The 27,147-nt window shown below is 44.0% G+C and overlaps 4 protein-coding genes and 2 long non-coding RNA genes across 7 annotated transcripts in view; 4 read left to right on the top strand and 2 right to left on the bottom strand.

Moving 5' to 3' along the window:
* Nucleotides 1-268: 268 nt before the first annotated feature.
* Nucleotides 269-17,633, top strand: LOC130692067 (uncharacterized). Of its 2 annotated transcripts, none has more exons than XM_057515141.2 (2): nt 269-2,090; nt 16,860-17,633. In XM_057515141.2, the coding sequence occupies exons 1-2, from the start codon at nt 707-709 to the stop codon at nt 17,063-17,065; spliced, it is 1,590 nt and encodes a 529-aa protein (XP_057371124.1). In that variant the 5' UTR covers nt 269-706; the 3' UTR covers nt 17,066-17,633. The 2 variants fall into 2 exon arrangements, with proteins under 2 accessions (XP_057371124.1, XP_057371126.1); XM_057515143.2 differs by lacking the exon at nt 269-2,090 and adding an exon at nt 6,892-8,301.
* On the bottom strand, nt 5,968-6,938 carry LOC130692091 (uncharacterized). Its single transcript, XR_009001344.2, has 3 exons — nt 6,771-6,938; nt 6,533-6,700; nt 5,968-6,421 (listed from the first exon to the last, which is right to left on the bottom strand). It is a non-coding gene; the product is annotated as an uncharacterized LOC130692091 (long non-coding RNA).
* A 1,737-nt stretch (nt 17,634-19,370) lies between the features above and the next one.
* On the bottom strand, nt 19,371-20,205 carry LOC130692095 (uncharacterized). The gene is made up of 3 exons (XR_009001347.2): nt 20,093-20,205; nt 19,713-19,863; nt 19,371-19,629 (listed from the first exon to the last, which is right to left on the bottom strand). It is a non-coding gene; the product is annotated as an uncharacterized LOC130692095 (long non-coding RNA).
* A 771-nt stretch (nt 20,206-20,976) lies between these two features.
* LOC130692071 (zinc finger CCCH-type with G patch domain-containing protein-like) lies at nt 20,977-22,934 on the top strand. Its single transcript, XM_057515148.1, is given in 8 exon segments — nt 20,977-21,110; nt 21,175-21,345; nt 21,416-21,681; nt 21,743-21,915; nt 21,975-22,238; nt 22,317-22,429; nt 22,431-22,509; nt 22,584-22,934. Coding segments are annotated over 8 exon segments (1,422 nt in total). The 5' UTR covers nt 20,977-21,056; the 3' UTR covers nt 22,886-22,934.
* Nucleotides 22,935-24,332: 1,398 nt separating this feature from the next.
* The window catches only part of LOC130692066 (atlastin-like), a 44,106-nt gene continuing 41,291 nt past the window's right edge, over nt 24,333-27,147 (top strand). Inside the window, exon 1 of the mRNA XM_057515139.1 lies at nt 24,333-24,343. The gene's annotated coding sequence lies outside the window, so the exon portion shown is untranslated. The remainder of the gene's footprint in view (nt 24,344-27,147) is intronic.
* LOC130692080 (high affinity copper uptake protein 1-like) lies at nt 24,463-26,606 on the top strand. The gene is made up of 5 exons (XM_057515158.2): nt 24,463-25,214; nt 25,602-25,773; nt 25,840-25,973; nt 26,038-26,139; nt 26,208-26,606. Exons 2-5 carry the CDS (start codon nt 25,621-25,623, stop codon nt 26,413-26,415), a joined length of 597 nt encoding a protein of 198 aa, XP_057371141.1. The 5' UTR covers nt 24,463-25,214; nt 25,602-25,620; the 3' UTR covers nt 26,416-26,606.

Here is a 27,147-nt window from a genome sequence, read left to right as displayed (position 1 = left end):
GTGTGTGCCTCGTCGTGTGCGGTGTACGTAGTAGTGGCTGCCGATGTATACGCAGTCCACTACAATTGGCACTGACTGGCTGCCAGAAAACGTTTTTTTTTTTTTTCTCCCTTCTTCTTCTTCCTCTTCGTTTAATCTTCTTCTTTCTCTTCTTCGCTCTTTTTCTCCGTTTTCCGTATTCCCCTCCCCATCGGGCGTCGTCGTCTACTATATTTGGGTCCAACAACCGACTATGGCAGTCGCTCCTCTGAGACGGTGGTCTTCAGTTTGAATTCCCGACCGCTGCTCCCGACCGGGCATCGTGTCAAGGAGGATCGTGTGCAGACGAAACAACATCATCACATCGCAGTCTCGGCCCGCATTATTAGACGTTTTGACCCTTGTCTTGCTCAGGTCTTGTTCTTTATTGGGTTTTCTTTTCTTTATCATCGGCTGCTCGTGTTCCGTGTCACTTCATTTAGTGAAGAACAATTCAGAGGGAGGGAAGGGATATTGCGGCATCGCTGTTGATCAAATGATTTGATTGGATTTTCTTCCTTCGACATTCCCCCGCCGGAAAGATATTATGCATGTCGAATTGTTTTCCTCCAGTGTTCCATTTCGTTGTTATTCCGATGGTGTGGCGATTGATTGATTGACTGGGATCAAGAAGAAGGATTTGTTTCATCAAAAAAGAACGGGATAAACCCTGATTACGTAGTCAAGGATGGAAGATTTGGTAGTAAAGGATGCGCAAAGGAGGGCGAACGAAATGACGGATGATGACGTCAAGCGTCTCGATAAAGAGGCGTTGTTGTCGTCGGCCGGCCATAACGAGGTGAAGGAAGAAAAACAAGAGCAGTCGGTTGGATTGATCGAAGACATGCGACAACTTGCAATGGCTGACGACGAGGACGTCGGTGGCCAACAACCGTCGCTCATTTTTGTCGAGTGCAATCATGGTCAGCAGTCGGCCGACGATGGCCAGCGTTCAACAGTTCAAGTTTTGTCGCTGGACGAGCAACAACAGCCACCGCCCGAGATCTTGGTCGCCTATTTGTCCGGCGAGCCGGAAGCCGTGGCTGCCATTGAACTTTTGAGAGAAGCCCAACGGATATGGGATCAACGGAAGCGCAGTGTCACACCAGCCGGACGAATGCAGCCAGGAAACCGTGAACAATCGTCCTCTCCTTTGATGGTCGACGTCGTTGACATCCAGCCGTCGGCCGCTAATCATCCGACAGCCACTAGACGCTACAGTCACGAGGATCTGCGAATCGCTTACACCAACATCTCGGCCCAGTTGGTCGCCTCTGAACGCAAGATGATGGAACACGACGCTCATCCGGTTGCCGCCGTCCTGCCCGTCAAAGCGACCAAACAGCACAAGAAACCCGAATCGCAGCAACATTATCGTCGCAGAGCGTCGGCCCAGGCTGAATCGCTGGCCGGCCAAGCTGTGGCTCGTTATCAGCACAAACAGCAGCCATTAGCCAATAAGAAGAATTCTATTCCAGGAACAGTTTCAACATCCGGTAGACGCAATAGCAAACGAATCAATGGAACTCCGAGAGGATCGGTAGTCAGCCAACAACACGAAACGGACGGCATCCACCAACATCCACAACGGCCGCGTTCCAGCAGGGGCTCGGTCGACGTAGTCAGCCAGGCCATGACGACGGGCGGAATGGGGGCCATCAGCAACTCGTCGTCGCGTCGCAATTCGTCGCTGACCGATTCGGCCTATTTGAAAGTGAATGAATCGATGGTGTCGACTTCACGAAGGTCGTCCAGCCATCGAATGGGCAACGCGGCGGTCGATGCCGATGTTCTGCTGCCATTGGGATCGGACGCCGTCAGCTTCCATCGCGAACAGCGTCGTCGGGCGTCGTCGTCCAAAGCTTCAGCCATTTTCCTATTGTCACCGACGGGCAAAGAAGGAGGCGGGCAACTGGTGCCTGAACCGGAGGATGAAGACGACAACTCGCCGGAAGGTCGACGACGTCGCCGAACCATTTCCATCATCGCCACCGTCGGCGCCTTTCTCCTCGTCCTCTCCATTCTGATGGTGACTGTAACTCTTCGACTTGCCACACACATCGATGATCTCGGTAAGGCGATTTAAAGTCATTTCAATCACCGTCACACACGCACTGATGGCATCAACCTGAAAATTTCAAGTTTCCAAGTGCGGTCAGTCGTTCATAATGTTAATAGCCACACACTTGTCTTATGATAATGTGAGGCGGTCAAGCCATCATCTGAAACATCTCGTCCATCATTTACGATTTAAAATGAAAAAAAAAAAAAATGCTCACCCACTTTGTTGTTGGCAAGATGTTAGGGCGCCGGAGCCAAGTCGGTCCACTTTGGCGTCAAGTGTTTTGTGTGCCGATAGCAAGTCTAATATTATGGCCTCTATATCGGTCGATCGCTTTTCTTTTCTCTCCCCTCCTTCACGCGTTAGTCTTTTTTCTTGGTTGGCATCAGACACTGAACAGGATCTTCTTCAACGAATCCAATCGACCAGCAATTGCCCGTGCGGGCTTCATTCCTTATATAGTCGGCCCTTTAGCCGCGCCTCTTCAACTGACCGAGTAATCCGTTGTGTCTACGTTGGGGATTGCAGCAGATGAGAATTTACCGAGTAGCAAATACAAGACACTTCACAGCAAGAGTGTGTCTATATATGCTCACTTTATTCTTACCCCCCCCCCCCCCCGTTCTTCTATTTCTTTGCTGTTGCCTTTTTGGCATCCGCCTTTCGTTCGCCTTTAATTCAACTAACAAGAAAGCGCTCTTTTCTTCTTTCTTCTTGTTTTTCTTCTATTCTTTCATGTCCATCCGTCTCTTTCGCTCCTCCCTTTCTGCTGCCGCGTGTGGCCGTCCGCCCGCTCTGATGCGGATGTTTAAACACGGGGCCCCATGTACGTACACGCACCGGCCAAGCGAGAAATATTTCCTGAAAAACAAAAATGAAGTTTGGGAGAGGGGAGGAGTACGGGAATAGAAGGCAGCCTTTCCTCGTGAAGCGACTTAACTGATACACGCCATTTCGATTGCAAACAGCAGACAAAAACAAGCAAATATTTGACAAGGACCTGATGAATCAGGTTGAGCTGTCTCGCCGACGAGTTGAATTGCAGCCGCGCTGAAAGTGGGCGATAACACAATGTAATATAAAAAGCCAAGGTAAAGAGCCATCGGTCGAAGTAGGCTATTGATAGTTTTCCTATAGAAAAAAAGGAACGAACGCCAAATGGATGGCGATATCAATGCGGAGCGACTTGGCAACGCCAAACGAAGCGCCATAAATCGGATGAGCGATGAGCGAACGAGAGAGAGACGAGGCCTGACAGGTGATTTCGATCGGCTTCACCAAACTCGGTATACCGCGCGAACAAAAATTCTTTATTCGCGTCATTCAGCCGCCATCATTTTCCGACCATAGAGAGCCAAAGAGTATTAGAGCGGACGGCGAAGACGGTGGAAGGAGAAGCGGATAGGAAGAAAAATGGAGAATATCGAGGGCAAACACGGATAATCAATACGCCAGTCATCGTTGTGCAGCATTATATACAAGATATTGCCCCACCGATTTCAAACAGTCTAAAAGCGCGAACGGGGAGTTACATCAGTTGTGGGCATATTCGGGTCACGAAGAGCGAAACTCTATTGATCGTCCTTTTTTTTTTTTTTTTTTTTGTTATTGGTGCTTGTTCTTTCAAAGTTTACTCGTTTCTATTTCGGTTGGATGGACAACTCGAATGGCGTTGCGCTGAACTGAGCAAATATTCCGACGTTGTTCTAGCCTTTGATTGACGGCCAGCATTAACACGAAATATCACATTTCGAGCTAGTTCCAGCTATAGCGTGAATCAACATCGCTTAAAAAAAGACGGAAGAATGGCTTTTAAAAAAAAAGGATGGGTTTATGCGATATGGAAACGACGGCCAAACATGCACACGTCTCTATAGGCAAGAAAGACAGCCGTCCCCCAACTTTTTTGTATGCGTGCTACAACCAACGATAACTTGACATAGCTGCATTCTCTATCAAACGTTTTATCATCACCCCCCTTTGATGTCGAAAAGGAAAACAAAAAATGCAATGCTGCATGCGCCAATGGTTTCGCATAATCGCCAGCTGTCAAAGCATCACGAGGAGAGGAAGCACGAGCAAACATGATATATTTCGCAGCTACAGATCGTATCACCACGTCAATACGATATCCCTAATGGAGAGACGAGAAAACAGGAAGAAAAATTCGCTTAAAGCGGACGTCTTTAAGTGTTTAAACTTGCCAAAGCGTACAGCAACCTGCCTCGTATAGCGCCAATTTCTTACACGAGGAAAAACGTCCATTCCGATTGAGACGCCATAAAAAAAAAAAACTTTCTTTCCGTTCAAATGTATTTTTAGAGAGGGCTGTATACTTTGAAAATGCCCTAAATCTGCACTGGATCGCGCAGCCAAAGGATTTAGTTTACTTTCCCATTTTTCGACACAAACTGAACGTGCACCACGATGTTTTAAAAAAGGATGGCAAAAAAAAATGAACGATGGATTTTTAGTTCACTTATCTACCACGTCTTCTTCATCAATAATCTTTAGAAACGTTACACTTGTAATCTACCGTCTGCTGTTTGGATCTGAATGATAAATGACTGAAACAGAGCCAATCGACTCGATGATAAAGACGATTTATGCAACACATTAATTACGAGGCTTTAACGATTCTTCGATATCGATTTCCCAAGGATCATTAAAAAAAAAAAAACAGGATCGATTTCTGAAACCCTATGAAAAAGGAACTTATGAAGCGATTCAACACCCCGACTCAGAGTTGGACTAAGATCAAAGAATTCTGTTCTTTTTATGCATAATTAAGCGTTGAAAGGACCATAATTCAAATTGTGTACGCCAGACCCATTTACATAACGAGAACTGCACAGCTGAATAATGTTATGATACTACATAAATGTCCCTATTTGGATGTCTTCAAAAGACAAAGGAAGTTTATGTGCCAAGCAAATTTGACGAGTACTAGATTTATATGTCACTTACCCCTTTGGCACCAGCCCCGACTACGCAACACGAATCCTCAGCGTCATCTCTTCTGTCTTTCTCGAAGCTTTCACCATCATCTCTCTCTTTCCCAAGTCGATGTGAACGACCCACTCCTCACATGCTCTTCCACAATAGATCGTCCCCCATCAGACGCTGCAGCCTTGATGCAATTACAGGGAAAGTAGAACCTGAAGCGACAACGACACATCCACAATCGATTGAATTTCAATTTCGTTGACATGGCACACGTACGCATCAAAGCAAGCAAAGATAAAAGAATTAGAACTGTGGCATTTGAAAATGATAAAAAATAGGCAAATAGTTGAAACGCCTTTACTCGTCTGCGCCATCTTATTAGATGTAATGGTCAACGAGACATCAAAGTCTATATAGAATTACCTTAACATTATTAGACGGCCTGATAAAGGGTCCAGGTTCGAGTTTCAGTGCCACTGCACACAGCTCGCTTTCACTGCCAATAAGATATGCAGAGAGGAACAGATTCGACTCTGGTTCCATCCTTTTGATGTCGCAGTCTTCGGTGGCTACGCGCTCGAGTCGTTTGCCAGAGTTAAATTTTAAAAATGTTGGTTTAATGCGCTTCTAAAAATAATGAGCGTACCTATCTTCATTTGATCAGCGCTGACGTTCCGTTGGCTTTTGGTCTTCAAACAAGCGGGCGCAAGTCGTCCTCCGCGCGTAACAATCGCATCGCAGCTGAGCAAACAAGACATTCTGCACAAACAGATTTGCGACTCGCGTAAGCAAGTGAAAAATCTGCAGCATTAACTGTCAAATGCGTGAGAGACGTAATGGATGCGGCCATTGTTCCACACATGTGCCCTGTATGTGTCACTCTCTGTACAAATTCCCATACGAGATACAAAGACTGGGCACTCGGCCGAGCATCAGTCCCTGTTCCCAGCAGCACTTACATTTCACACATCGAAGCGGAACATATAGGCAGCGGACACACATATAGACAGTGTCTGTGTAAAAGTATAGTTTCGCCCAAGACGTCGATGTCTGTGAGGCTGCTGCGTCACGCACACTGTCAAGGCGCTAGAGGGGAGGCAGAAAAGGGAAGAAGATGGCAAGGGGAAAGGGTAGGATTCAAAGAAAAGGATAAAAGAGAGCAGAGAGCAGAGTGATGATAGTGTGTGGTGGTTGGCCAGGTGAGCTCTACCGAATTCAGTCGTGGTACCAGACTCGTAGAAGGTGGTCGTGTCGTTTCGTCTCCTTTCTCAACTGATGGCCGACTTCATTTGCCTCATCTCTCCGTTTATCCGCATAGCGTAAGAACGTGCTCAATCAGCGCACCATCTCCGACTTTTTCACTTGTTTTTTTTTCGTGTGCATCAACGTTTCTTCCTATTTTTTCATGCATCACAAGACACACGGGCAGGGTTAAGTGATGCGTATCGCTGCAAGTCCACCATCCAATAATCCAGCAGCGTCTACACGGTCGATTTATTGACATACCTTACACCTGGTGTCGGGGCTCACACCTTGTTCTTTCCTCGTCTCGTTGCAACTGATCAGCGTCTATTCGATTTGCTTGTGCTCACTGGACCAACGCAGCAACAGTTGCATTCGCTTAACGGGCAAAAAGTCCATCGTGCCCGGCATTGGATAAAAGGTGACAAGGACCTTCTCGAAAGTGGACAAGAAATGAGTACATTGATGAAGCAATGTTTATAAATGTCGAAATGATTGTTACCCTATGCGTCGTGGTGCCGATAAGAATCGTCTGGGACGAAGAGTTTCTGAACTGAGACGGACGACGCAAGCGCGGGGCCGAGAAATCAATGGCCGCGGCTGTTGATTGGATCAGCCCGGTAGAATAAAGTCTTCTGCTACGTGCCAACGACCATCACCTCCTGCTCCCAATCAGTTGAACACGCCAATAGACCTTGGTCAATCGTAAAACATTCAAACAAAATAAATATTAAAGGCATAAAAAAAAAAAAAAAAAAAAAATTTAATACAAGATGGACGATATCTAAAAATCAATGAATTTCGTGTGCCATCATCGGAAATGACGAATGAAACAGAGCGGAAGAAGGAACTGGTGGGCGAGCCGAGGTTGAGCTACGGGGCAAGCGGAGCATCCGCCACATGCATAGCCACAAGAGCATCGGGTGCCGAACTCATCCGCCAACTCTCCTACCACAAATTGAATCAATATTATCAGTCGGACGAGACGCTTCACCAGTTTTCCGGCACGGCAGTGAGCAAACGCAAATCAGCCAACCCAACGTCGATCGTCAAACGCTTCTCAGACAATCAATACGACTACCAATATCAAAAGCATCGACAAACAACGGCCGGATCAACACGTCCTCGCTTACTCCGCCAGTCCACGACGCATTCAGAATCCGTGGCCGGGACGTCATCCGCCGGGCCCAATAGCGGACCGTACAATCGTCGGCGGCTGTTAGCCGATACCCGAGAGCAACGCAGTTGGCGTTCGTGCGACGCCAGTCATCATGACGTGCCGCAGGTATTGGCCGCCACTCATCTCCTGGGCGGTTCGGGTGGAGTCCGCACTCGCCACGACTCGGTGGCAAAAAGCGATGACATGACACCGTCCTTTCTCGATCTGTCCTCGTCCTCTTGTTCCATGCATCGTCAATCGGTTACTCCGAGACCATCGCCAGTTGGCAGCCATCAGGGCCGACTGGACAGACATTACGATAAAGTTGATGAAGACGAAGACGAAACGCAGCAACGGAAAGATGGGGAACTGCTGGACGAGCAAGTGCGATACACCAAACGGCCAGCAGAAGGTGCCAACGGGCTGGACGAGGATTGCGTCGTGCTGCCACCTCTAGCCACAATCGGCACGCGTTTGGTGGTGGCCCGCAAAAGTCCCAATGCGGAGCTCGTCGTCTTGTCACCCGAGCCAATGCTGGCCGATGCTGGACTGCGACAGGCCGTTAAAACTAACGTGGTCAGCAACCAACCAATAAACACAGCCAACAAGAAGAAAAAGAAAGTCCGTCGATCGCGTGCAACGGCCGATGGGTCGAAAACTGCACCAGTCAAAGCGGCCGCATCGGCCATTGCCGCCGTGGCTGTTGTAACAGTTGGGGTGGCCAATAAAACTTCATTCTCGTCTTCGGATGAAAGCAATAATCCACGTCGGCGTGCCCGCGGCATCGTCATCCTCACGTCCGTCTTCCTCCTTTTCACCTGTCTCTTCATGGTCGGCATTACGTTGCGATTAGCTCCACTCATTGACGACCTCGGTAAGAAATGTAATAAACCATCACATTCAACTCGCACGAATTTACCTGTCGCCATCACATTCTGACACATTCAAACTTGTACAGATTACATGTAATCGATTAGGGAATGTCTTGGACCGTTCCATTGCCATGGAAATGAGGCTAGGCTGTTTGATGAACGTCTCCTGGTTAAAACCTTCGTGGATGAACCTTCTCTAAACTGAAAAACGTTTGAAATTGAAATTCCTCTTGTCGTGGCAACTGTCGAGTGACGGTTGACTACAGTTGCCTAGCATTTGTCTATTGAACGCTTTTTTAACCGTTAAATAGAATTCCATCTCGAAATTGAATCACATCTTGAATGATTGCTTTCAAATCGAATGTAAATATGGAACGTTAGACCAATGCGATTTCTTGTTCATGTAGAATAACCAAGTCAAATTCCAGTCCAGTGCACAAACGCGTTCAAAATTCGATGATAGAAAAGATAATCGAATGCTATAGAGATTCTACTTGCAGGGGAATACAATGTCAAACAAATGCATCCGTGTTTGCTTGACATTCAAGTTTTCACAAGAAATAGAAACGTTACCTTGATTGAAGGGCGTGTCTCTAGACGTGACGATCGATACACAAAATTCAGGGTCGACGTCTGGAAACACCTAGGGGAGTTCATTAAATGGCAGCGTCTCTAATAATAACGTTTCCTATATAGTTCAAGTTGCACTCAACTGGCTGATGAATGACGGCCTCCGTTAAACGACCTCGCCACTATTGAACAACACGAATCTAATTGAGCACAAAACTAACATTAAACGACGTCATTATTGGCATGCCGTCTCCCTGCGAAGGTAGAAATCATACCCGTTTTGCACTGGACCGTGTACACTGTAGGACTAATCAATCTGGTCTGCCGTTGTTGGCACACACTTTTACAAGTTCCTGTTTATGAACGGCATTTGTTTTTGAATGCAACCCGAGGCATTGGGTGGAAACGCCAATTCGTGGTACAAATGATGTCCCCTTCCATTGTTTCCTTGTACAACTCCCATCCTCTGTGTACTCATTACCTACTCCCTTTTTCCTTCGATTACGTAACCACCATAGGCACCTGCAAGTCCGAGGGAAGGGCGTCCTTTTTCTTCCAGAAACTCGTTTCATTAGATTTCCCCTTTCGAAATAAATGAGTGCAGTAATGAACGGTTCAACAAACTTTTTCCCGACATCTATGAGTTCTTTACCAACGTTATTTGTAAGTTAGTTGGCGCTATATAGGAAGTGGGACGAAAGTAGACTCGTGCAGCGGTTGCCATGACTTGAACCACTTTTCATGTCAACTCAACTTTGGCTAATCACTTTTGGGAAACCAAGCGGAACGTTCATTTTCATTACAGAGCTTTCTCTACAAGCCAAAACATGTTCACGTCGCTAGACCAATCGTTTTTGATTTTCTCAGTAAATAGAGGGCGATGACAAGTCTGATTTTTTGTCACAGTCTCAAGAGTTGATTTCGAGGTACACGTGACGGCCGTGCGTGAAAGGCACGCTAGAGTGGCACTGTTTTGACTTGCTAATCGTCTGGCATCCTAATAATTCCATGCAGAATTTGTCACGATGCCAGAGGTGATGGTCAAAGTTCGGCGACCATCACCGGCCATTTTGTTTCATTCATCCAATATTTTGAGTAGACATTTTTCAAAAATGATAAAAACGCATTGACCTTTCGTTATTGGCCTGTTTCACGCTAGTGGCACTGCCCGCACAACCTTGAACGTATACACGCCCCAATGTTCTAATTGCCCGATATCGATTAAGAAATGCAGCAGGTGGGCCGAGTCGCGGTCAACGCCAGTTGCCTTCATTCAATCAAATAATAATTGATTTACAATTTCGATGTCGAGGCCAGGAGTCTACGTCAGTTCTTTGTTCGTCATTTCATCGACAAAGGATCGAAAAGAACGAGGAGGTATTGACGAAAGGATTTTTCGATGACGTCGATAAAGGAACAATGCACGCTGGAGTGGATTCACGTTGCCGAACGCCTCAACGTACATCTCCAGCCATCTACTCTCGTTTATGTATATATACACGTCTATCAGAGACGAGGCTAGGACAAAGAGAGCAAAAACAAAACGAATACCAGTCTATGGGGCAAGTAGAAGTTCACCGGGACTGCGGCACAACATCACGACCGTCACAAAGACAAAACTCGAGAGGAACGAAGACTATCTTCTCTGATCCCGCCGTAAAAGAGGAGAAAAGAAACTGCGAAAGAGGTCGATACGAACGTCAGAGAGATACGCTAGCGCATACAATTTATGAGGGTTCCTGGTAACCATAGCAACGACGTCAGCTTTTTCTCGCATTCCCGTTTTTGCGCTGTATAACTCGCATTGAAATGTTCAAAGAAAACATGAATAGCGTTATTCAACGTGATAGTATACGTTAGATATACCGCTGATGGCCATGCAAACCTACGTCCAATGTATTCGAACGTTGCTAAATTTCAATGACTTTGTTGGCTGTTGTTGGTGACCTTAAATAAAAGGGGAACGAATGTGTTGTTGTTTGTTGGCGACGTGTTCAACATCGCGTTCATTTGGAAGGATGGCAAACTAGGCCCGCATCACGTGGGGTCCATCTAAATTTAAATTACACACTCGTGACAAAACTCGAAGCGAGAGGTGCAGCGTTTAAACCTAATGCAATCGAGGTAACTCGCTATTGGCCGACATTATCCCATAGTTAAAGAGCACACATCTATACGTGACAGTAACAAGTCAGCCTCGCTCGTGACTCTTGCCGACGTGATCTAATAAACGATTGCTGTCGGGAGGCCTTGTCGGCGGGTATCGAACGGGTGTGCCATTTTCGTGAGTCAAACCGAAAGGGATTGCGAATTCACTGGGGAACAGACAAAAGAAATCGAGCGAAATCTTTTTCCCTTTACTAGTGGGAGCGATCGATTTGATTGGAGACGCTGAATTCGAAGGTGGCAGCAGCCATTTTCAGTTGACAGCGGCAACCAATGGCGAAAGCTTTCGTTCATCTCTCACGTCTCTCGCCCTTTGAAATTACCTTTCAAAAGAGGAGGCCATCTTCAGCTGCTGCTCGTGACAAATGATCGACCCCAAAGGCTAAAGTGATGATAGCTGCTTGTCCCTTGGCCTTTCCAACTTCTATTTACATTGTTTCATGTGTTGCAAAGTCCATTAAGTTTGAGTTACAATAAGAGCAACACTTGACGACCATTAGCAACAAAATATGTAGAACAAAGAACAGAACCATTGCGACTTGCAAAACAGGTCTGCTTCAATATTAGAGGATAAAACAAGTTAGCCTTCGGTTATTACAGCATCACACCTTGATGATTTGAGCATAAAAATAGGGCACTGCAGTGACGTATAGACAACATAGTTTCGCAAGACTCGTTGGGATTCAGCGTGCCGGAATGAAAATAGTGGCAAGTCTAAGCGGCTCTTCATTCCACACGTTCCAGTTTTTTCCCGTCGTGAGCTAGCAGCTGGTGCATCAGCGATGAAACAAAAGCGGCAAAGAAATGGAAATACAAGGAAATAAGGAGACCAACAACATTCCTTCCTTTTTTGTTGTGTCTTTATTTGTCTGAAATCACGAATCGCAAGGGGCACTCGGCACGGCCAGCTGATATTATAAGAATAGAAGCTGCGTACGTGTGTTCCCGCAACCGCCCCATCATCGCTAAGACAACGAAGCAAAAGAAGAGGAGGACGAAAAAACAAAAAAAAATCCCCATGTTGTTGTCTGCACGCTCAGTCAAGCCACTAGCGGTAAAGAATGAAACTCTGTATAGCCATCCGAATAGATGGATACGAAGAAAGAATAGATGGGATACGGATAGAGAGAAAGTGGGGAGGCTAACAAGACCCTCTCCTTTATTTTATACTGTGAAGCACACACGATACCATCCCATCCGCGTCGTTCGGGACCCCCGCCTCTCTTTTCTTTTACAGACTGGCACTGGTGAATGTAAGAAAGAGGGGGAATATAGGAGCTTTTCAGTTGAGCGGCGGCTTTCCATGAGTACGCACGCAGATTCGCCTCCTGGTGGGGACTCGCTTCGTCTCTTTCCGCCCTTGGTTTCGTGAATTGGATTTTCTTTAAAACATTGGAAGTTTATTTTTGCATTGATGTCCAGCCTCTATTTGATCCGCTTGACTCCGCCAACGAGCAAAGTCCACCACCAACGGGCCAATAGACCAAGGCATTTGTTGTTACCATCCGTTCAATCCGCACGCGGAACTGCTTTATTGGTTTGCAAGCGAGACGTCATAACAACTTTTTCCGATAGCGGCGGTAGTGCAAATTCGCCACAAGATTCGTGGACCGTGAGATTGGAGAGTCGTGGTCAAGAGGCGACTGACGCAGGTGTTGTTTTCGTTGAAGCGACGCCCTCCGACGCTGCCAATGCGTTGCCGAGATCGTCCAACTCGACGGATCGGTTCCTTATCAAGTCAGTCAAGTGGTTCACGTTGGCTCGTTGCCTCTTGACTTTAATGCAGAACTGGAGCAGCCGGGTCAGTTTCTTATTCGTTCCACGTAACGATCGTGATTTGTTGGCCTATCCGAGCGACGCTCACCATCAGACGCGCTTAATGGTGGCAGCTTGCGTGATTCTACGCGTCCTGTCGTCCCACTGGTCGCATTTGCCAGTCCGCTTGGCACTCACTCCAACTCCGCGTGTCGAATTGCAGAGCTGTTGTGACGGATGACTTGATCGCTCATCGTAGGAGATTGACTTTAGGGCTTTTACCTGCTGATTCTCTTTCATAGCTGGCAATATTCAGATGGTAGTGGTGATCAAATGAGTTTCATGAAGTAAAATCTAAACAAGAGAAGTGATAGTGCAAAACTCTAAATGACAAACGGACAGCAAGAGTCTGGGACTAGCAACGAGATGAGCGACTTCGTTTCCGATTGCAACCAATGGGGCCGTTACAATGTCCATTACCTGGAGCCGGATGGCGAACAGAGGACGAACGGTAGTGGCACCAGCATCAACGTGGCCATTTCTTCTCCACCCGGTGGCACCGTTGATCACAAGAGCCATCCGCTTCGATCGAAAACAAACGGGGCCGCCGTGGCCAGTGGACCGCGCAGCATCAAACGACACGGAAGCGATGTCGGAACGCGTAGCAAAGGCATGAAGAATCGTAATCGCGTCAGTCGACGACAGTCGGAAGGTCCAGCCGGTCAGTTGGCCGCTCGTTGTAAACAGCATTCGTCCTCCGGCATGCAGCAATGTGTGGACGGCGGAGCCATCCGATTGGGTTCGAGCACAAGTTGTTTGGAACCTTGTTTGCGTCTGTCCATCATCCGTCACGAAAGCGATTTGCGCAAGAAACGGGTGGCGTTCAGTGACGCTCCGGCCGTTGTGTGGAACGATCCTCCAGTGGTCCTCTTTTCTCCGCCGGAAACAACAATGGCCGTCATCCGGCCACTCATTCTTCCGCGTTGGCGTCTTATCACCGAAGACATTCGTACCCGAGCAACAGCTTATTGGCAGCCGGAAACAATGCCGATGGCAGTCCAGCGGCGCTGAAAGACGGCCACAGCGAAGAGTATCAACAGCAAGAGCAAGTATTGACGCCTAAAGAACGCCGTCGCAAGAAAGTGGTCATGGCCGTCGTCTGCACGACGTTCATCTTGTTGACGGCCAGCGCCCTCTTTGTCCTTATAACTCTCTTCAACGCGTCGGCCATTGATGAAGCCGGTAATTCATCTTTTTCTTAAGTCTTATCTGTTCAGCAGCAGGTGCAGCGCCAGACCAAATCTTGCGCCAACTTGCCTGTTACGAAATAGCGTTCTTAAGTTGACTTCACAAGATTAAAACATTTGGTATTGATCGTGTCCTCAAAGGGACTTTTTTTTTTTTGTATAAACAGTGGGCCGTTTTTTATCGTCTACCCAAGTTAATGTAAAAGCTACAAACTGCTAATAGAGAAAGCCACCCACTAGCATGTTTCGAAAGTGAAATTGCCATTTCGCACCCCCAAAAGACATCGTGACGTCACTGTCCTTCACAACATGGGGGCAGCCTTTAAATTATACACAAATGCGCTTCTCAACGAAAACGCCAGACTGCAAGGAGGAGAAGACGAAAGAGGCTCTTGTATAGAAACGAAACAATAAATTGTTTATTTCTTCTACAAAGTCTTGAGCGTCCACTCGCTGGCCGGCAGAGCGCAAACGCACGTCTATAGCTCACCGAAAATACTTTCTTCTCTCTTTCGTTTAGGCAAACTAAAAATAAAAACCTAGAGTTCTATATATATACATCATTTATACAAAATGCTGCTATTACTTCATGTCTCCTAACCGCCATTACCACTTACATGTCGGATGTACACAGCTTTTTTACAGGCTAAATCCTTTGGCTTTCTTTTGGCGCACTTGACATGATTAGCAATCCTTCATGTGCCCGGCTCGTGTGTACAGGAGGAAGACATTATCTAATGCGTTCAGCAGCTCATTTCCATAAAGTGAAGAAAAAATGGAGACGTTCCTCGAGAACTTGAAGTTATTGATCGTCTTGAATCAATTCAATTTCATAATACCATCTCTGGCTTCTTCCATGATCCAATCTCATTGATCAAAAACTTGTTTGATTCCTTCAACTTCTTGTGTTAAACGAATCCAACTTGTGCAAAAACGAGCGGTTGCGTATTTACGATGTGCACCATCATTTAGCGAGAAATCCAGTATACGGCCAGCTTAACTCGTTCGGATGGTTCGATGCACTCAGTGACCGTCATTTATTTGTCTGGCCGTCTACCAACTTTTCTCCCGAGTCTTCGTTTTGAGGACTTTGCGCCAACAAAATATTTGACGTTGAGTCATTGATTGTACTTGACGGAAACCAAATAGCTGCCCATCTTTTGTCGTGATTGCAGAAACGCCGTGAGGTTACACGGGCCTCACATTCAATACGAATACATCAAGTCGTGATTGGAAAATTCGCCGATGAACGCGTCTAGTGTCTGTCCATTATTGACGCGCAAGAAAGAAAAATGATGCCCAATCTGCCGTCCTTTTTCATCCTCTCTTATTGATTGCTGGAAAAGGAGGCAGACAGCCATTTTTTTTTCTTCCTTCGATCATGTGACTTCACGACCGACTAGCTCATTGACTTTAATGTGGTACGGACGATTCGGCAGTCACGCTGTGAAACGGCCAACATTCTTGGCAAAATGGCAGTATGACACCAAGATGAAATAGTTGGTATTCGTGTGTTTTTGCTCCCGTTTTAAACTTTGCTACAACAGACGACACGCGACGACGATCTAAATATAAGAAAGACGTCGGCAGTGTTCGCAGAGTTGCTAAGCAGATTGGGTTTCACCGCCCGTATAGCAGACGACTATTCTAAATTCAACCGTCCATAAATGGGGAAATGGGCACACATTGGCAAGCAGGAAATGCAAAACGACAGCGAAATTTGATCACTTCTCACGCTCCATTCACCGATCAACTGGCGTTTGACGAATGCTGTGTGACGAAGCCATTTTTAGAATGACGGTATTTGTGCCATACGAAATATCTTTCAACGGCCAAGTGGCTGCCTCTGCGATTTCGTGTCATGCGATCGATGGCCAAAAGATGATGAACGAGCAATTCACTGGTTGTTCCATCCACTTCAGTTACGTGTAAACTGCATCACGTTGCATGTTTGGCTCATTCTACACTGAATCAAAATGTTCCGATTGTATCTGACGAATGACATGTGCCATGCAGACCATTTCACTGCGTATGCATTCAGTAGATCAGGCCGGACGTACTCAACCGAGTTGGACCAGCAGCTATCCAGTGTGACCTACATGGTTGGCCGTTCCCAGAATAGAGCAGCTGTTTGTTCTCAAGCGACACGGTGCTGGACTGCGTGTGATGGGACAGTGCGTCACCCAAACGTTTAGATTGGGACGATGCATTTGCGGATGCTGCCGCCCGTTTGTTCTGGACGGTACGCTTAAAATATGAGGCAAACAATGTCGCTACTTTCATCAATGACAAAGTAGAAACGTATTGCATATTTTAGCTTTTTGCCGGCCATCTCTTTGTTGTTCGTCGACTCAATTCTTTTGTCCACTTGGCATGCAGCCGAGTGTCCTGCGGTTCAGCCACTAGATATGAGTGAAAGCAATGCTGTATAAATCAGTCCATCAACTTCCTTCCGTCTCTGACGTTGGCGGTCTTTCCTCCACCGTCGATGGCCACCAGTTTTGAACTTCTCGTCTCTAGGTTTCTGTGTTTATACAGACGGTAGAAACGTGCTGTATGGGATTATCACATGCCTCACAGTTGCCATGTGAAACTATAACTCGCGAGTATAAGGCGGGTCATGGCGTGTATCCATCGGTCATCGACTTCTGGTTATAGTCTGCTGACCATTTCCTTTTTTAACCAGCGGGCAAAATTCCAAATGGACGGTCCTAAAGTATCACGAGTCGATTACTCTATACATTTCAAATGATATAGTTGCACTTACAATCGTGGTGACTATTTCATCCTATTTCATCAACTTCCTTTTCTCTTTTTTCTAGTGCGGAAAGAAAATGAATTGCAGACATTCACTTCCGTTTCAAGTAACGGGGACATGATAAACGGGACGGCATCCAACAATGTTTTCTCGCCGCAACAGACAGGCCAGCTGGGGACAATTTTGAATTCGACGACGACAACGGCGGCAACACCAAGCATCATCGCTCTACTGGCAGCGTCAAATAGTTCGACGATGAATTTGACTTGAAGTGTCAAACAGTCGAAGGTTAAATATAGAATTAACGTCCACTGATTGCCAAGAACGTTCACTGAAAAAGTCCAGCACTGTCATCGTATTACGTGAATTGAATTATCAAAAACAATGAAGTGAAGCCAATTCTTAGATAATTGATTGTTAAATTTGTTGATTTCATATATTAAATTTACCGAGTCGAAGAGAACAGCTAATCCATCAAAACCACATTGTTTTTCTTCCTCTCAATTTGTTCTCTTCCATATATGCTGTTATTTATTGAATTGGAAATGCATTTGTCGTAATGCCCTTACTCCTATCTGACGTAAAAAGAAAAATACCTTCTCTTTGTTGTTATTCTCGTTCCCTTTTCCATCATCCACCATCGCTGAAGATTTTGCATATTATTGGGTCAATCGATCGGAAGAATGTCGGAGCCAACCAGGAATGATGGGGCTGCAATTCGTCCAGCCACTGAAAAGAAATAGAATTACATAAAAAATCGTTATTCGTTTGTCGCAGGCCTTGTTTGTATAACCTAGTCGTCGCTGGCGTTGTTTATTTGTAAAATATAAACCATTTTACCCCCGGTATATAAAAACGTGGAGTCGAAAGAAAAAGAAAGAACGAAGAAGGAAAAAGAGAGGCCGAAGACGGAACTGAGCTTTGACTGTTTGTAATCAATTGCAAGTGATGGCTGCTTGTTTCGGTTTGCCATGGTGTTGGGTTGTGTCTGCCGTTATTCGGGCTCAGCATGAAACGCAAGAAGCGCAACAACAATATGATGTACACAGACTACGTCCTGGCGCTGGATGTTGTTGCCATAACAAAACACACTAACAATTCTCTGTGCCGTTTGGATGCGCTTAGAAACAAAAACATGTAACGAACCAAAGACTTCGTACCTTATGTGAATGGGTGCACCGAACAGATGAAATTATGGGTTCGCCAGAAGAGCTCCACTCAACGTCTCATTTTAAGGTGAGTGGTCGGATTCTATATCTGTGAAAAATAAATGGTTTTTAGCATGCATTTCAATTTCAACATTCATTTCAAGCGTATCGATCGAGAAAAAGTCCTTCGACATGTCAGGCAGTCGGAAAATAAAGTTTCATCGCTCATTTTCATCACTTCCTCCCGCCGGAAGCGGAAATTCAGCAGGGAATATTCACTCATACTCACTAATCCGCTTCCGCTCTGCCGAGAAACTCAGAAACGAATCAATGTCACGCCGAGATTTATGTCTTATACACACCCAAAAATCGTTATCCTATAGACGTCGGTTCAACAAGAACATCTGCGCTTGGATGCCATTTCATTTCCCAACGATGCCGTGATCAGTCTATAAGCTCTCTCTCTTTCACGTAATGAGACAAGGCATAGAGCGGAACGGTCTGCTTACAGCCTGTCCCGCTAAGTTCCCGCGTACGTGACAGTCTCGGGTCCATTACTCAAGTTTTAAAATTTCCCCCGGGATAACGAAAGACATCAACATATTTTTAGTAATAAAAAGTATCGCCCAAATGACGTAAAGAGTTGGAATAAGAAACTAGGTCACCTTGCATCTGCGACGAAATATTAATGTTTTGAATTTTGCTCGTCGGCTGGTTTTGAGGTCTACATTGCAGTAACGCATACTGAAAACAGCGCTGGTAATTTTGACAAAATTGTCCCATTTTGCCGGACGACTTGTAGGCGTAATAGACGTTGTTCAACCGACTGTTGCAAGGCTTGTTGTCCAGTGGTCTAAATTGTCTATACAAAATGGGAAATTGGAGGATGAAATTAGAACGGCTACATGTGGCAACAACCACTTGAAGGACTTTGCTATTTTCTGAACTTATTTATGGGATGTCTAAATATAAACACAAGCATAATATATACCTCGAATATTTGGGTCCGATATATACCACTTGATGACAGCCGTAAGACCACGGCAAATACGGAGGTCAAGGAGGCTATCCGTCTTCCTCTCGTCTTTCCTTTGCACAAGGCGGTCAAACCATTTGGGAACGATTTGTCGGTCAACTGAATTGGAAATTCAGAGATTTCATGTTAACACCCACAGTATTCCCTAAATTAAACAAATTTACATTATATCTTGTCAAATTCTCAAAAAACAATTATCGCTTTCGAACATGCACTGCAGCGTCTACGCGATCTGATGATTTTAAAAATTTGCTACGGAAGGGTATTTACCTTATCAGTACATAGAATTCAGACGAGACTTCGGTTCCAATAGGCTGAAAGAAATGCGGCGAGAACGTCATCAGCATTGATGATGCCACTCTGTTAACAAGTCATTTTTACTGTCCGTGAAAGGAATCTTGAATCTACACCTTCCTAGGACGTATTCCAGAATGAATTACTAATTCGGTTGACGGTGATACGAAATAATACTACCTTTCTCAATGCTAATGCTGCATCAGCCAAAAGGACACGACCAGGGATTTGGTGGCGTTAAAAGAAAAAGCAGTGTGACTTTGGATGTCAGCTTTGTTAAGAGCTCAGCGACAGCTAAAGTTTTTTCTCGTTCCAAACGCGTACAAATCAGGCCACGTTTAGGCCCACTTAAGTCCCTGTCACGCATGGTATTTTATATAGGCTCAGTTATAGCTAACAGTGCTGTTATTTATGAAAGATATCGTATCAGAATTATTACCGACGATCCTGACACATTTTTTGGATAACAGGATATTATAAGATTCACGGCTGGATTTCCTTGACATTTTCTCCACATTTGTGTCTGTGTGGGTCTTCTGGTTGGTTTCAGGAAGCTTTTTCGAACTAGAAGAACCATCAACCAATGCATCCTTGAAAAAGCAAAATACTGGTTAGTATCTAGATATGCCTCAACATTCAACAACCACTAAAACATTTTTTGGAGCATACATAATACAATGTAGTGGCCCAAGTGGATCTTCAAGAAGACAGTTCATGCAGTACTGGATAAACCCAATAGATCCTATCCACTTTTACCCATTAATGCAAGGGAAATTTAAGGCAGACTCACTTCACAAAAACCAAATGTTTTTTCCTTACATTGTTTCAGATTTCTTTCGCAGAATCCACCAATTGCAAATCTTCCAAGATTCGAGGACTCACTTCATACTGCTGAATCTTACTATCCTGTTTTATCCTACTGCTTCTGTTCAAGAACATAAGGTACTTCAGCATGAAACACATTGTGTACCTACATTCAGGTTTAACAGGGATTAAATGTTTAGTTTATTTAAATACCAAATCTGCTTGTTAGAGCTAAAAAACTTACTCAATGGTACAAATTATACATCCCACTTACAAATTGTAGGAAATGTATAAAAATAGAAAGGCAAAACTGTTCAAGTTGCAAAGCCCAAAAGAAGTTTAAATTTCCATGTTTTCCTCTAACGTGACTCTTATCCAGAATTTTTTGCAACATCCCACATGCTACGTTTTGTTTGAGCTCTTTACTCAGTGCTTATTCTAATTAAATTTTTAAACTTCTGACTTACAATCGAAGCTAAACAGTTTTCAAAGCGAAAAGCAGCCTAAGAGATATTTCTACATTCAACGAAACCAGAGAAAAATTTCACGTGGTGTCTTCTCCTCACCTTGCAAATTTACAATGAGCGTTTGCGCGCCAGTATGTATTATATGCACCCACAATTATGAGACCTCCCGAATTGGCGGGAATATGTTTGTGCCGCTATTATTTCTGTTTGCGGTTTAATGTTCCTTTGTTTTTAGATGCGAGAAAAAGGGGATGGGGGTGGAAAACAAACATTTGCAAACATAACAGCGGCACCAAAATTTTCCCGCCGTTCGGAGAAGTTTGATATGGAGAGTTAGAGATGGAGGCGATAGAGGGCCGCTCATAGTGGCTGTCATTTTAGAGCCACTGGCAAACTGGCAATGCCGTTAGCAGACAACATAATGATAATTTTGTACACAAAGCAACAAAAACGGGGCTGAGTTTATTTTTCGTATCGTTTTCTTGCAAAAGTTTTGGTGTCGCGTTTCCAGCATGTCTGAGGACCCACAATCATTACAAGATTCTCTTCAGCTATACAAAACTCAGGTTCAGACGATATAATTCTATATTCAGTATCAATTGTAATCTTAAAATTAATTTAAGAATACAGCTCAAGCAAATCCACGATGCATTGCTGGTCGCGTCAGAAGAACAAAAAGCGGATTTGGAACAAGTTGTTAAGGATTTGGAAGAAATCATATTACTGACGGAAACGAGCCTTTCAACCACAACAGCTCAAGAGAGTGATACCTCTGATAGCCAAAATGAATCAAGCTTGGAAGTCAGTTTTCCTCAGTAGTGATACCAATTACATTTGTAAGTTAAGAGCTTTTTTACATTTCTTCTAACAGGATGAGCTTTCAGCATTAGAAGGAGTAAAATGTAAAGTACCCTTCAAATATGAATGGGGTGGAATTGGGTATCATAATGCTATTATCCTTGGCTCAGAGTTAAATGAAGATGGTCTGGTATATGTAAAAGCTGTTTTCATGCATCCCACCAACAAAAAAATGCAGCCATGTCCTTATTATCTTGAAGGAAATTGTAAATATTCAGATGATAAATGCCATTATTCCCATGGCTATGCTGTTAGGCTTGATGAAGTGCAAGATCTCAGGTATGACTTTTCACTGCAAATACAAGATATTCCAATAATTATTATTTTATTTGCTTAACAGTGATCCAGATTATAGCCAAATTGTTGAGGGTTGCATGGTGTTGGCAAAATATAAAGATGACCTATGGTACAAGGGAAGGGTTGAAGATGTTATTAAAGGAACAGAATTTTCAGTTAAATTTCTTCATTGCAATGATGCTCTCTTGCTTAATCTGCACTGTGTTTATCCACTTGGTATAACATTACTACGCCCTTGCCACAACAAAATGATTAAATGGTTTTGATTTCATTAGAGGAGCAAGAAGAAGATTCATCTTCGGAGTTCAGTACGGACGAAGATGACGATGACTCGCAGTTCACTTCAAAATACCTCGAAATGAATAACATTGGAGGAGCGGGTATCGAATCGTTTGGATTGTGGGAACAACACACGCGTGGAATTGGATCTCGTTTGATGGCGAAAATGGGCTATGTCCATGGTTCTGGGCTTGGAAAGGAAGGAGAAGGCCGAATCGAACCAGTCGAAGCCATGGTTTTTCCTCCTGGCCGATCACTTGGTAAAGGCCTTTTTTTCTCCTTTTTAGAGATTCTCGAAAATTATTCGTTATACCAAATCTTATTATTGTATTCTAAAGATCGTTGCATGGAGCTGAGAGAAGCAGCCGGAAGTTTGAATATGCTTTCTGTAGAAAAGCGATTGGAACGCCAGAAAGCGAAAGCCGAGATTCGGTCCCGTCAGATAGCCAATTGCGTCCGAACGAAAAGCGTCTGTTTTCGATTTTATCAATTCCAAGTTAACAAAAAATAACGGCCCTCATTCCAAAGAAGGTACGTAATTAGCTTAAAAAAATTGTTTCATGGATCATCTGTCATACTGACCGAAATTGTCTAAACATGTGAAGCACTACCTGGCACTTCATCATCGTGGCCGAAGACGACAAAGTTGGGTCACTTAACTCGTGAAAAATTAAACGTTCAGAGTTTGCAAGTTGGAGAAGAAATCCGCAGGGCTGAACGTGAAATCGCCAAATTAAAACAGTCTTTGCAACGGCAAAGCGACCGTGGTGACCTAGCATCTGTTTCACAAATTCGACTGAGGCTAGTGGACAAAGAAAAGGATTTGGACCATCTTCGAGCCTCTGATCGTCATATAGTGAATGAGCAAAAACAAAGAAAGAGCTCTTCTAAACTAACTATTTTTTAACTAACCCATTGACCGCTTTCGCTATAAAGAAGACAGTTTGGATTGCTAACCTTGTTGATACCCTATTCACTCTTTCTAGTTGGCTCTTTGAACTACACCATGTTTCTCAAGTGTCTGACTTAGTTGTGTTTAATTTTATGTATTGGTTCAATTCTTGTAACAATCTAGTGTGTAGACGAAGCTACCACGTCGCACTTCCGTTTTAAAGAGAATGTCGAACTAGAATTTGCATTTCTTCTGTTAATAACACGAGGATTTAAATGCATTTCACCTATGAAACACATTGTATATTCTACTTTGATTGTATCGAACACAAATGTCGATTAATGTATTGTGATTTCGATTATTGATTCGTAAAGAGTCAGTCGTTCGAACTCTCAACGAAAGATGGCAGATAAGAGACAGATATAATTACATAAAATTATAAATTCAAAAATTATTCAAACTTGAACTTATTTTGGGAAGGAAATCAAGTTTTATTTGCTCTAAAAGGAAAGAGCTTTTGCAACCTTGGCGTAATCGCAATAACCTTGTGTTTATTTCGCATCTCGATCGACCGTCAAAACAACAGAACTGGAAAAACAACCGATGGGGGAATTTTTACGAATCAACAACATTTTTAAATAAGCCCTTTTCAATGTTCTAGTAGTGTTGGCAGCGAGGAGGAAGAATGTTATAATATACTAAGAATTTCCGGCATGGCAGGTCGATCAGCAATAAACGCGGGAAATAAAAGACGGGTGACAAAGGGTAGAAAATCGGAGAAATATGCCATTAATCCATGCCCCAGAATGTCATTCATATTAAGTTGTTCATACAACCTTGAAGAAGAATGTGTTTGGGCATAATCAAAATTACTCGTAAATATGCAATGTTAAACGCCAATATCCGGATTTCATCAAAACCCTCAGCCAATAACAACTTCTGACAAAATATTAAGGCATTTTGTCTCTTGAGAATGACAAAGTTGTTTACGCAAATATCGATAATTGTTGCTTGGCTTTGAAAACTGGTCAGGTGAGATCGAAGTTCAACGGGGAGAAAAAAACTTCCCGTACGCAACTGGTATTTGCTCAATGTGCGTATAATAGAAGTATCAGGTTTAGAAAAGCTCACGTAGGCGTTTCGCCAGTCCAACCGTTCCACGTTCGACGTCGAACGCGTTTAATGCGCACGACACTACCGTACGTCGATTACATCGTCTTACCATGCTGACTTTGGCCCATACAAAAATCAACGTTGTGCGCTCGTTACGACTAGGATACCCCAAACGTCTAACTTCTACCCACCGAATACCTGTGAATCGCAATAGAATTCCTGAAAAAACTGACTGGCAAAACAAATTTTTTGTAAACAGTTATGTCACTTTCAAGTGAGTTCTTCGGAATAGCTTTTTTTAAATGCATAAACGTTGATCAAAAGAAATTTTCTTACTTACCCAAATGCCTCCGATCTCGCGTTACAGTGGCGCTGGTATACCAGTACTGCGCACGGCACGTCTCGTCTGCAGCCGGCACGTCTCTGACGTCACTAGCTGTGTGTGCTGGTCGAGTCTTATTATAACAAAACAGAAAATGTGTTAGCACCAAGATAGTAGGAAAGGGCGGAGAGTGTGCGACGGGTGGTGACTGACTTGGTGATCGGGAGTGGTTTATCCCCTTCCACCGGACAGACTCTGGGCGTCCGGTGGTAAGGGGGAATCAGCTGATGGGAAATGGTGAACCTTAAACTGCAAAACTATTTTTCGACTAGATGTGGTGTCGCAAAGGGGAATAGAATTCCAGGCTATTCACGATAGGCTCGTTTTCTACTACATGGAATTACTTGTAACCGATTCTAGAAGTTCCTAAAACTTGTCTGTCCCAATGGCTCATATTTTTGGCTAAAGGCATGCAAAATGTACGTCGTCTGCAAGTAGTATTTGGGTTCTTAGAACATTTGCGTCTTTTCTTTAGCTATGGGGATATTAAAAGTTGAATATTGACTAATACTGTGTCGTGTGTAATCAATCGCATATTAGTTGTCGATAGCGAGTCATTTGAATGTAGTGGGACGCACTGATCCTCTTTCGTCTTGAAAATAAAGGCTCATTAATATGCGTTTGAAAAAGACATACCCGCCGAGACAGATTAACCTGTTGTTATTTGGAGATAACTAAAGAACGATAACGTTACGTCACGTGCGCCGCCACAATACCCAACCATATAAAAATGCCGCATGGGTCCACCGATGGGCGTCACCACTGGTGTTCTCTCCAGCTGACTGAGAAATCGTTGTTAGACCCGATTCGGTAGTCAACCGTGCAACATTGAAATTTGTGAACTGTTAGGTGAGATTGCATAATTTTTATAACTTTAACACAATTTACGGGAATGTTAAGATGGTTTTAAATCGTAGAAAGTGCGTCTTTTTCGCGCAATGTTTTCCTATTTCAGCGAAAGCTGGAGGAGGGGGGGGGGGCACTTTCACTTTAGTCCCCTCCAGCAAAATTTCCACGCTGTTGTTTAAAAAGTGAAATGGGAAAAACCATGTTGTTGCGCTGAAGTCGGTGTTATTCTTCCTGGATATCGCATCTCCTCTAGTTGTTCTGTTCAGTTCGTTCTTAGCGTTGTTCCCACATTGTTTAAATTAGTCGTAAGCGATCTCGGTTAATGCTATTGCGGCTTAGGGAGTAATGTATTTAATTTACTTGTTTTGATTTATTTTTCTTCGCTAGTTGCCAACTAGAACACAAAATGTCACACGATCATCATATGATGGGTCATGATGGACACGATATGCATGCCGCCGGTATGGAGACGACGACCATGCATGATCACGCAGCGATGATGAAGGATGCAACTACTGTACACAATCACGGTGACGGTGGTATGATGATGATGATGCAGGTAATTGTTTTGATGTAACAAAATGCTTTGAGTTTTAACGATAACTACGTTGTTGCAAATTCGCAGATGTACTTCTATGCAGATTACACAGCTGTTGTCTTATTCAAACAATGGGACATTCAATCTGTTGGTGCCATGGTGGGATCCTGTATCGGCATCTTTCTTATGGGTATCCTTTACGAAGGATTGAAATACTTCAGGTAATCGCTGTTTTGGCTCTGGAAACCAGTCGGATCTTTAATCTTTTCCCTACTGAATTTGTAGAGAGTACCTGAGTCGGAAACATTACACATCTGTTAATTACAACGGTGTTAAAACCCCCGAAGGAGGTAGCGAAACATCTAGTCAAGCAAGAACGCCAATGAGGTATATCATCAACGTAAATGTATGTCCCTAAAAATGCTAAATGCATTATATTTTGCAATGACGTTTAGCTTCAAGACGAGTGTGACCAGTGCGTCCCATTACATTCAAACGGCTTTACATCTTCTGCAGATGATCATTTCCTATTTCCTCATGTTGATCGTGATGACATACAACGTTTGGCTTTTCATCTCTGTGATTCTGGGATGCACCGTTGGCTACTTCTTGTTCGGATGGCAGAAAGGGTTCCTTGTTGATATTACAGAACATTGCCATTAGGCATGTGATGGGCACAAGCTGATGACCTTTACTCCTTTTCCACGAACCAACGGGATCAAGTGTGTGTACATTTTGTCACGTGGGATTTATTATGTTCTGTTCCATCGTGTTGGAACGAACGTTGTTACAAATGATTCGATAGTCTGGTGTATGATTTGACATTCAATTTGAATAAATGAGACGTTTTAGCAGATTAATGGCTAAGTTGTGTATGTAAATGAAAACCACATTTCAGAAAAAAAAATCAAGGACACGACACAATATCATTGCCACAACGTGTCAGTTCTCGAAGAAATTCGAACAGGAATTCAGCAAATTTTATTTGTGCTGTTTTTTATAAGGTTTTTTTTTCTTTATTTCAAATGAATCATAAGAGGACAGATAGAGATAGAGGAAAAACATAAGACTTGAAGTAATTTTTGTCATCTTTTTCTTCACATTCTTTTTTTGTTTGTTTTTGTTTTTTGTTTTTGAATACGTCTACACTGTCAACGAGTACCCTTGACGTTTCCAATGCTGACATTTCGTGGTTTCAGACAAATTGTGTCCTACGTGTTACACAAGTATGTACATTCGATTACACTTAATTATAATAATTATAAAAAAATGAAGGGAGGTGGTGTAGAGATGAACGGGGTGTGGAGATGTTGGTGGTCAGGGGAGTCCTTGCATTGAATTCCAATTGAATAATAATTAAAAAATTAGGGTAAACTTAAATCTATGATGAGGGGA

This window comes from Daphnia carinata, chromosome 1, assembly GCF_022539665.2.
Source record: "Daphnia carinata strain CSIRO-1 chromosome 1, CSIRO_AGI_Dcar_HiC_V3, whole genome shotgun sequence".
Classification (NCBI taxonomy): Eukaryota; Metazoa; Arthropoda; class Branchiopoda; order Diplostraca; family Daphniidae; genus Daphnia; species Daphnia carinata.
Note: the sequence above shows the minus strand (reverse complement) of the source record. Positions and strands in the feature narration are given on the sequence as shown.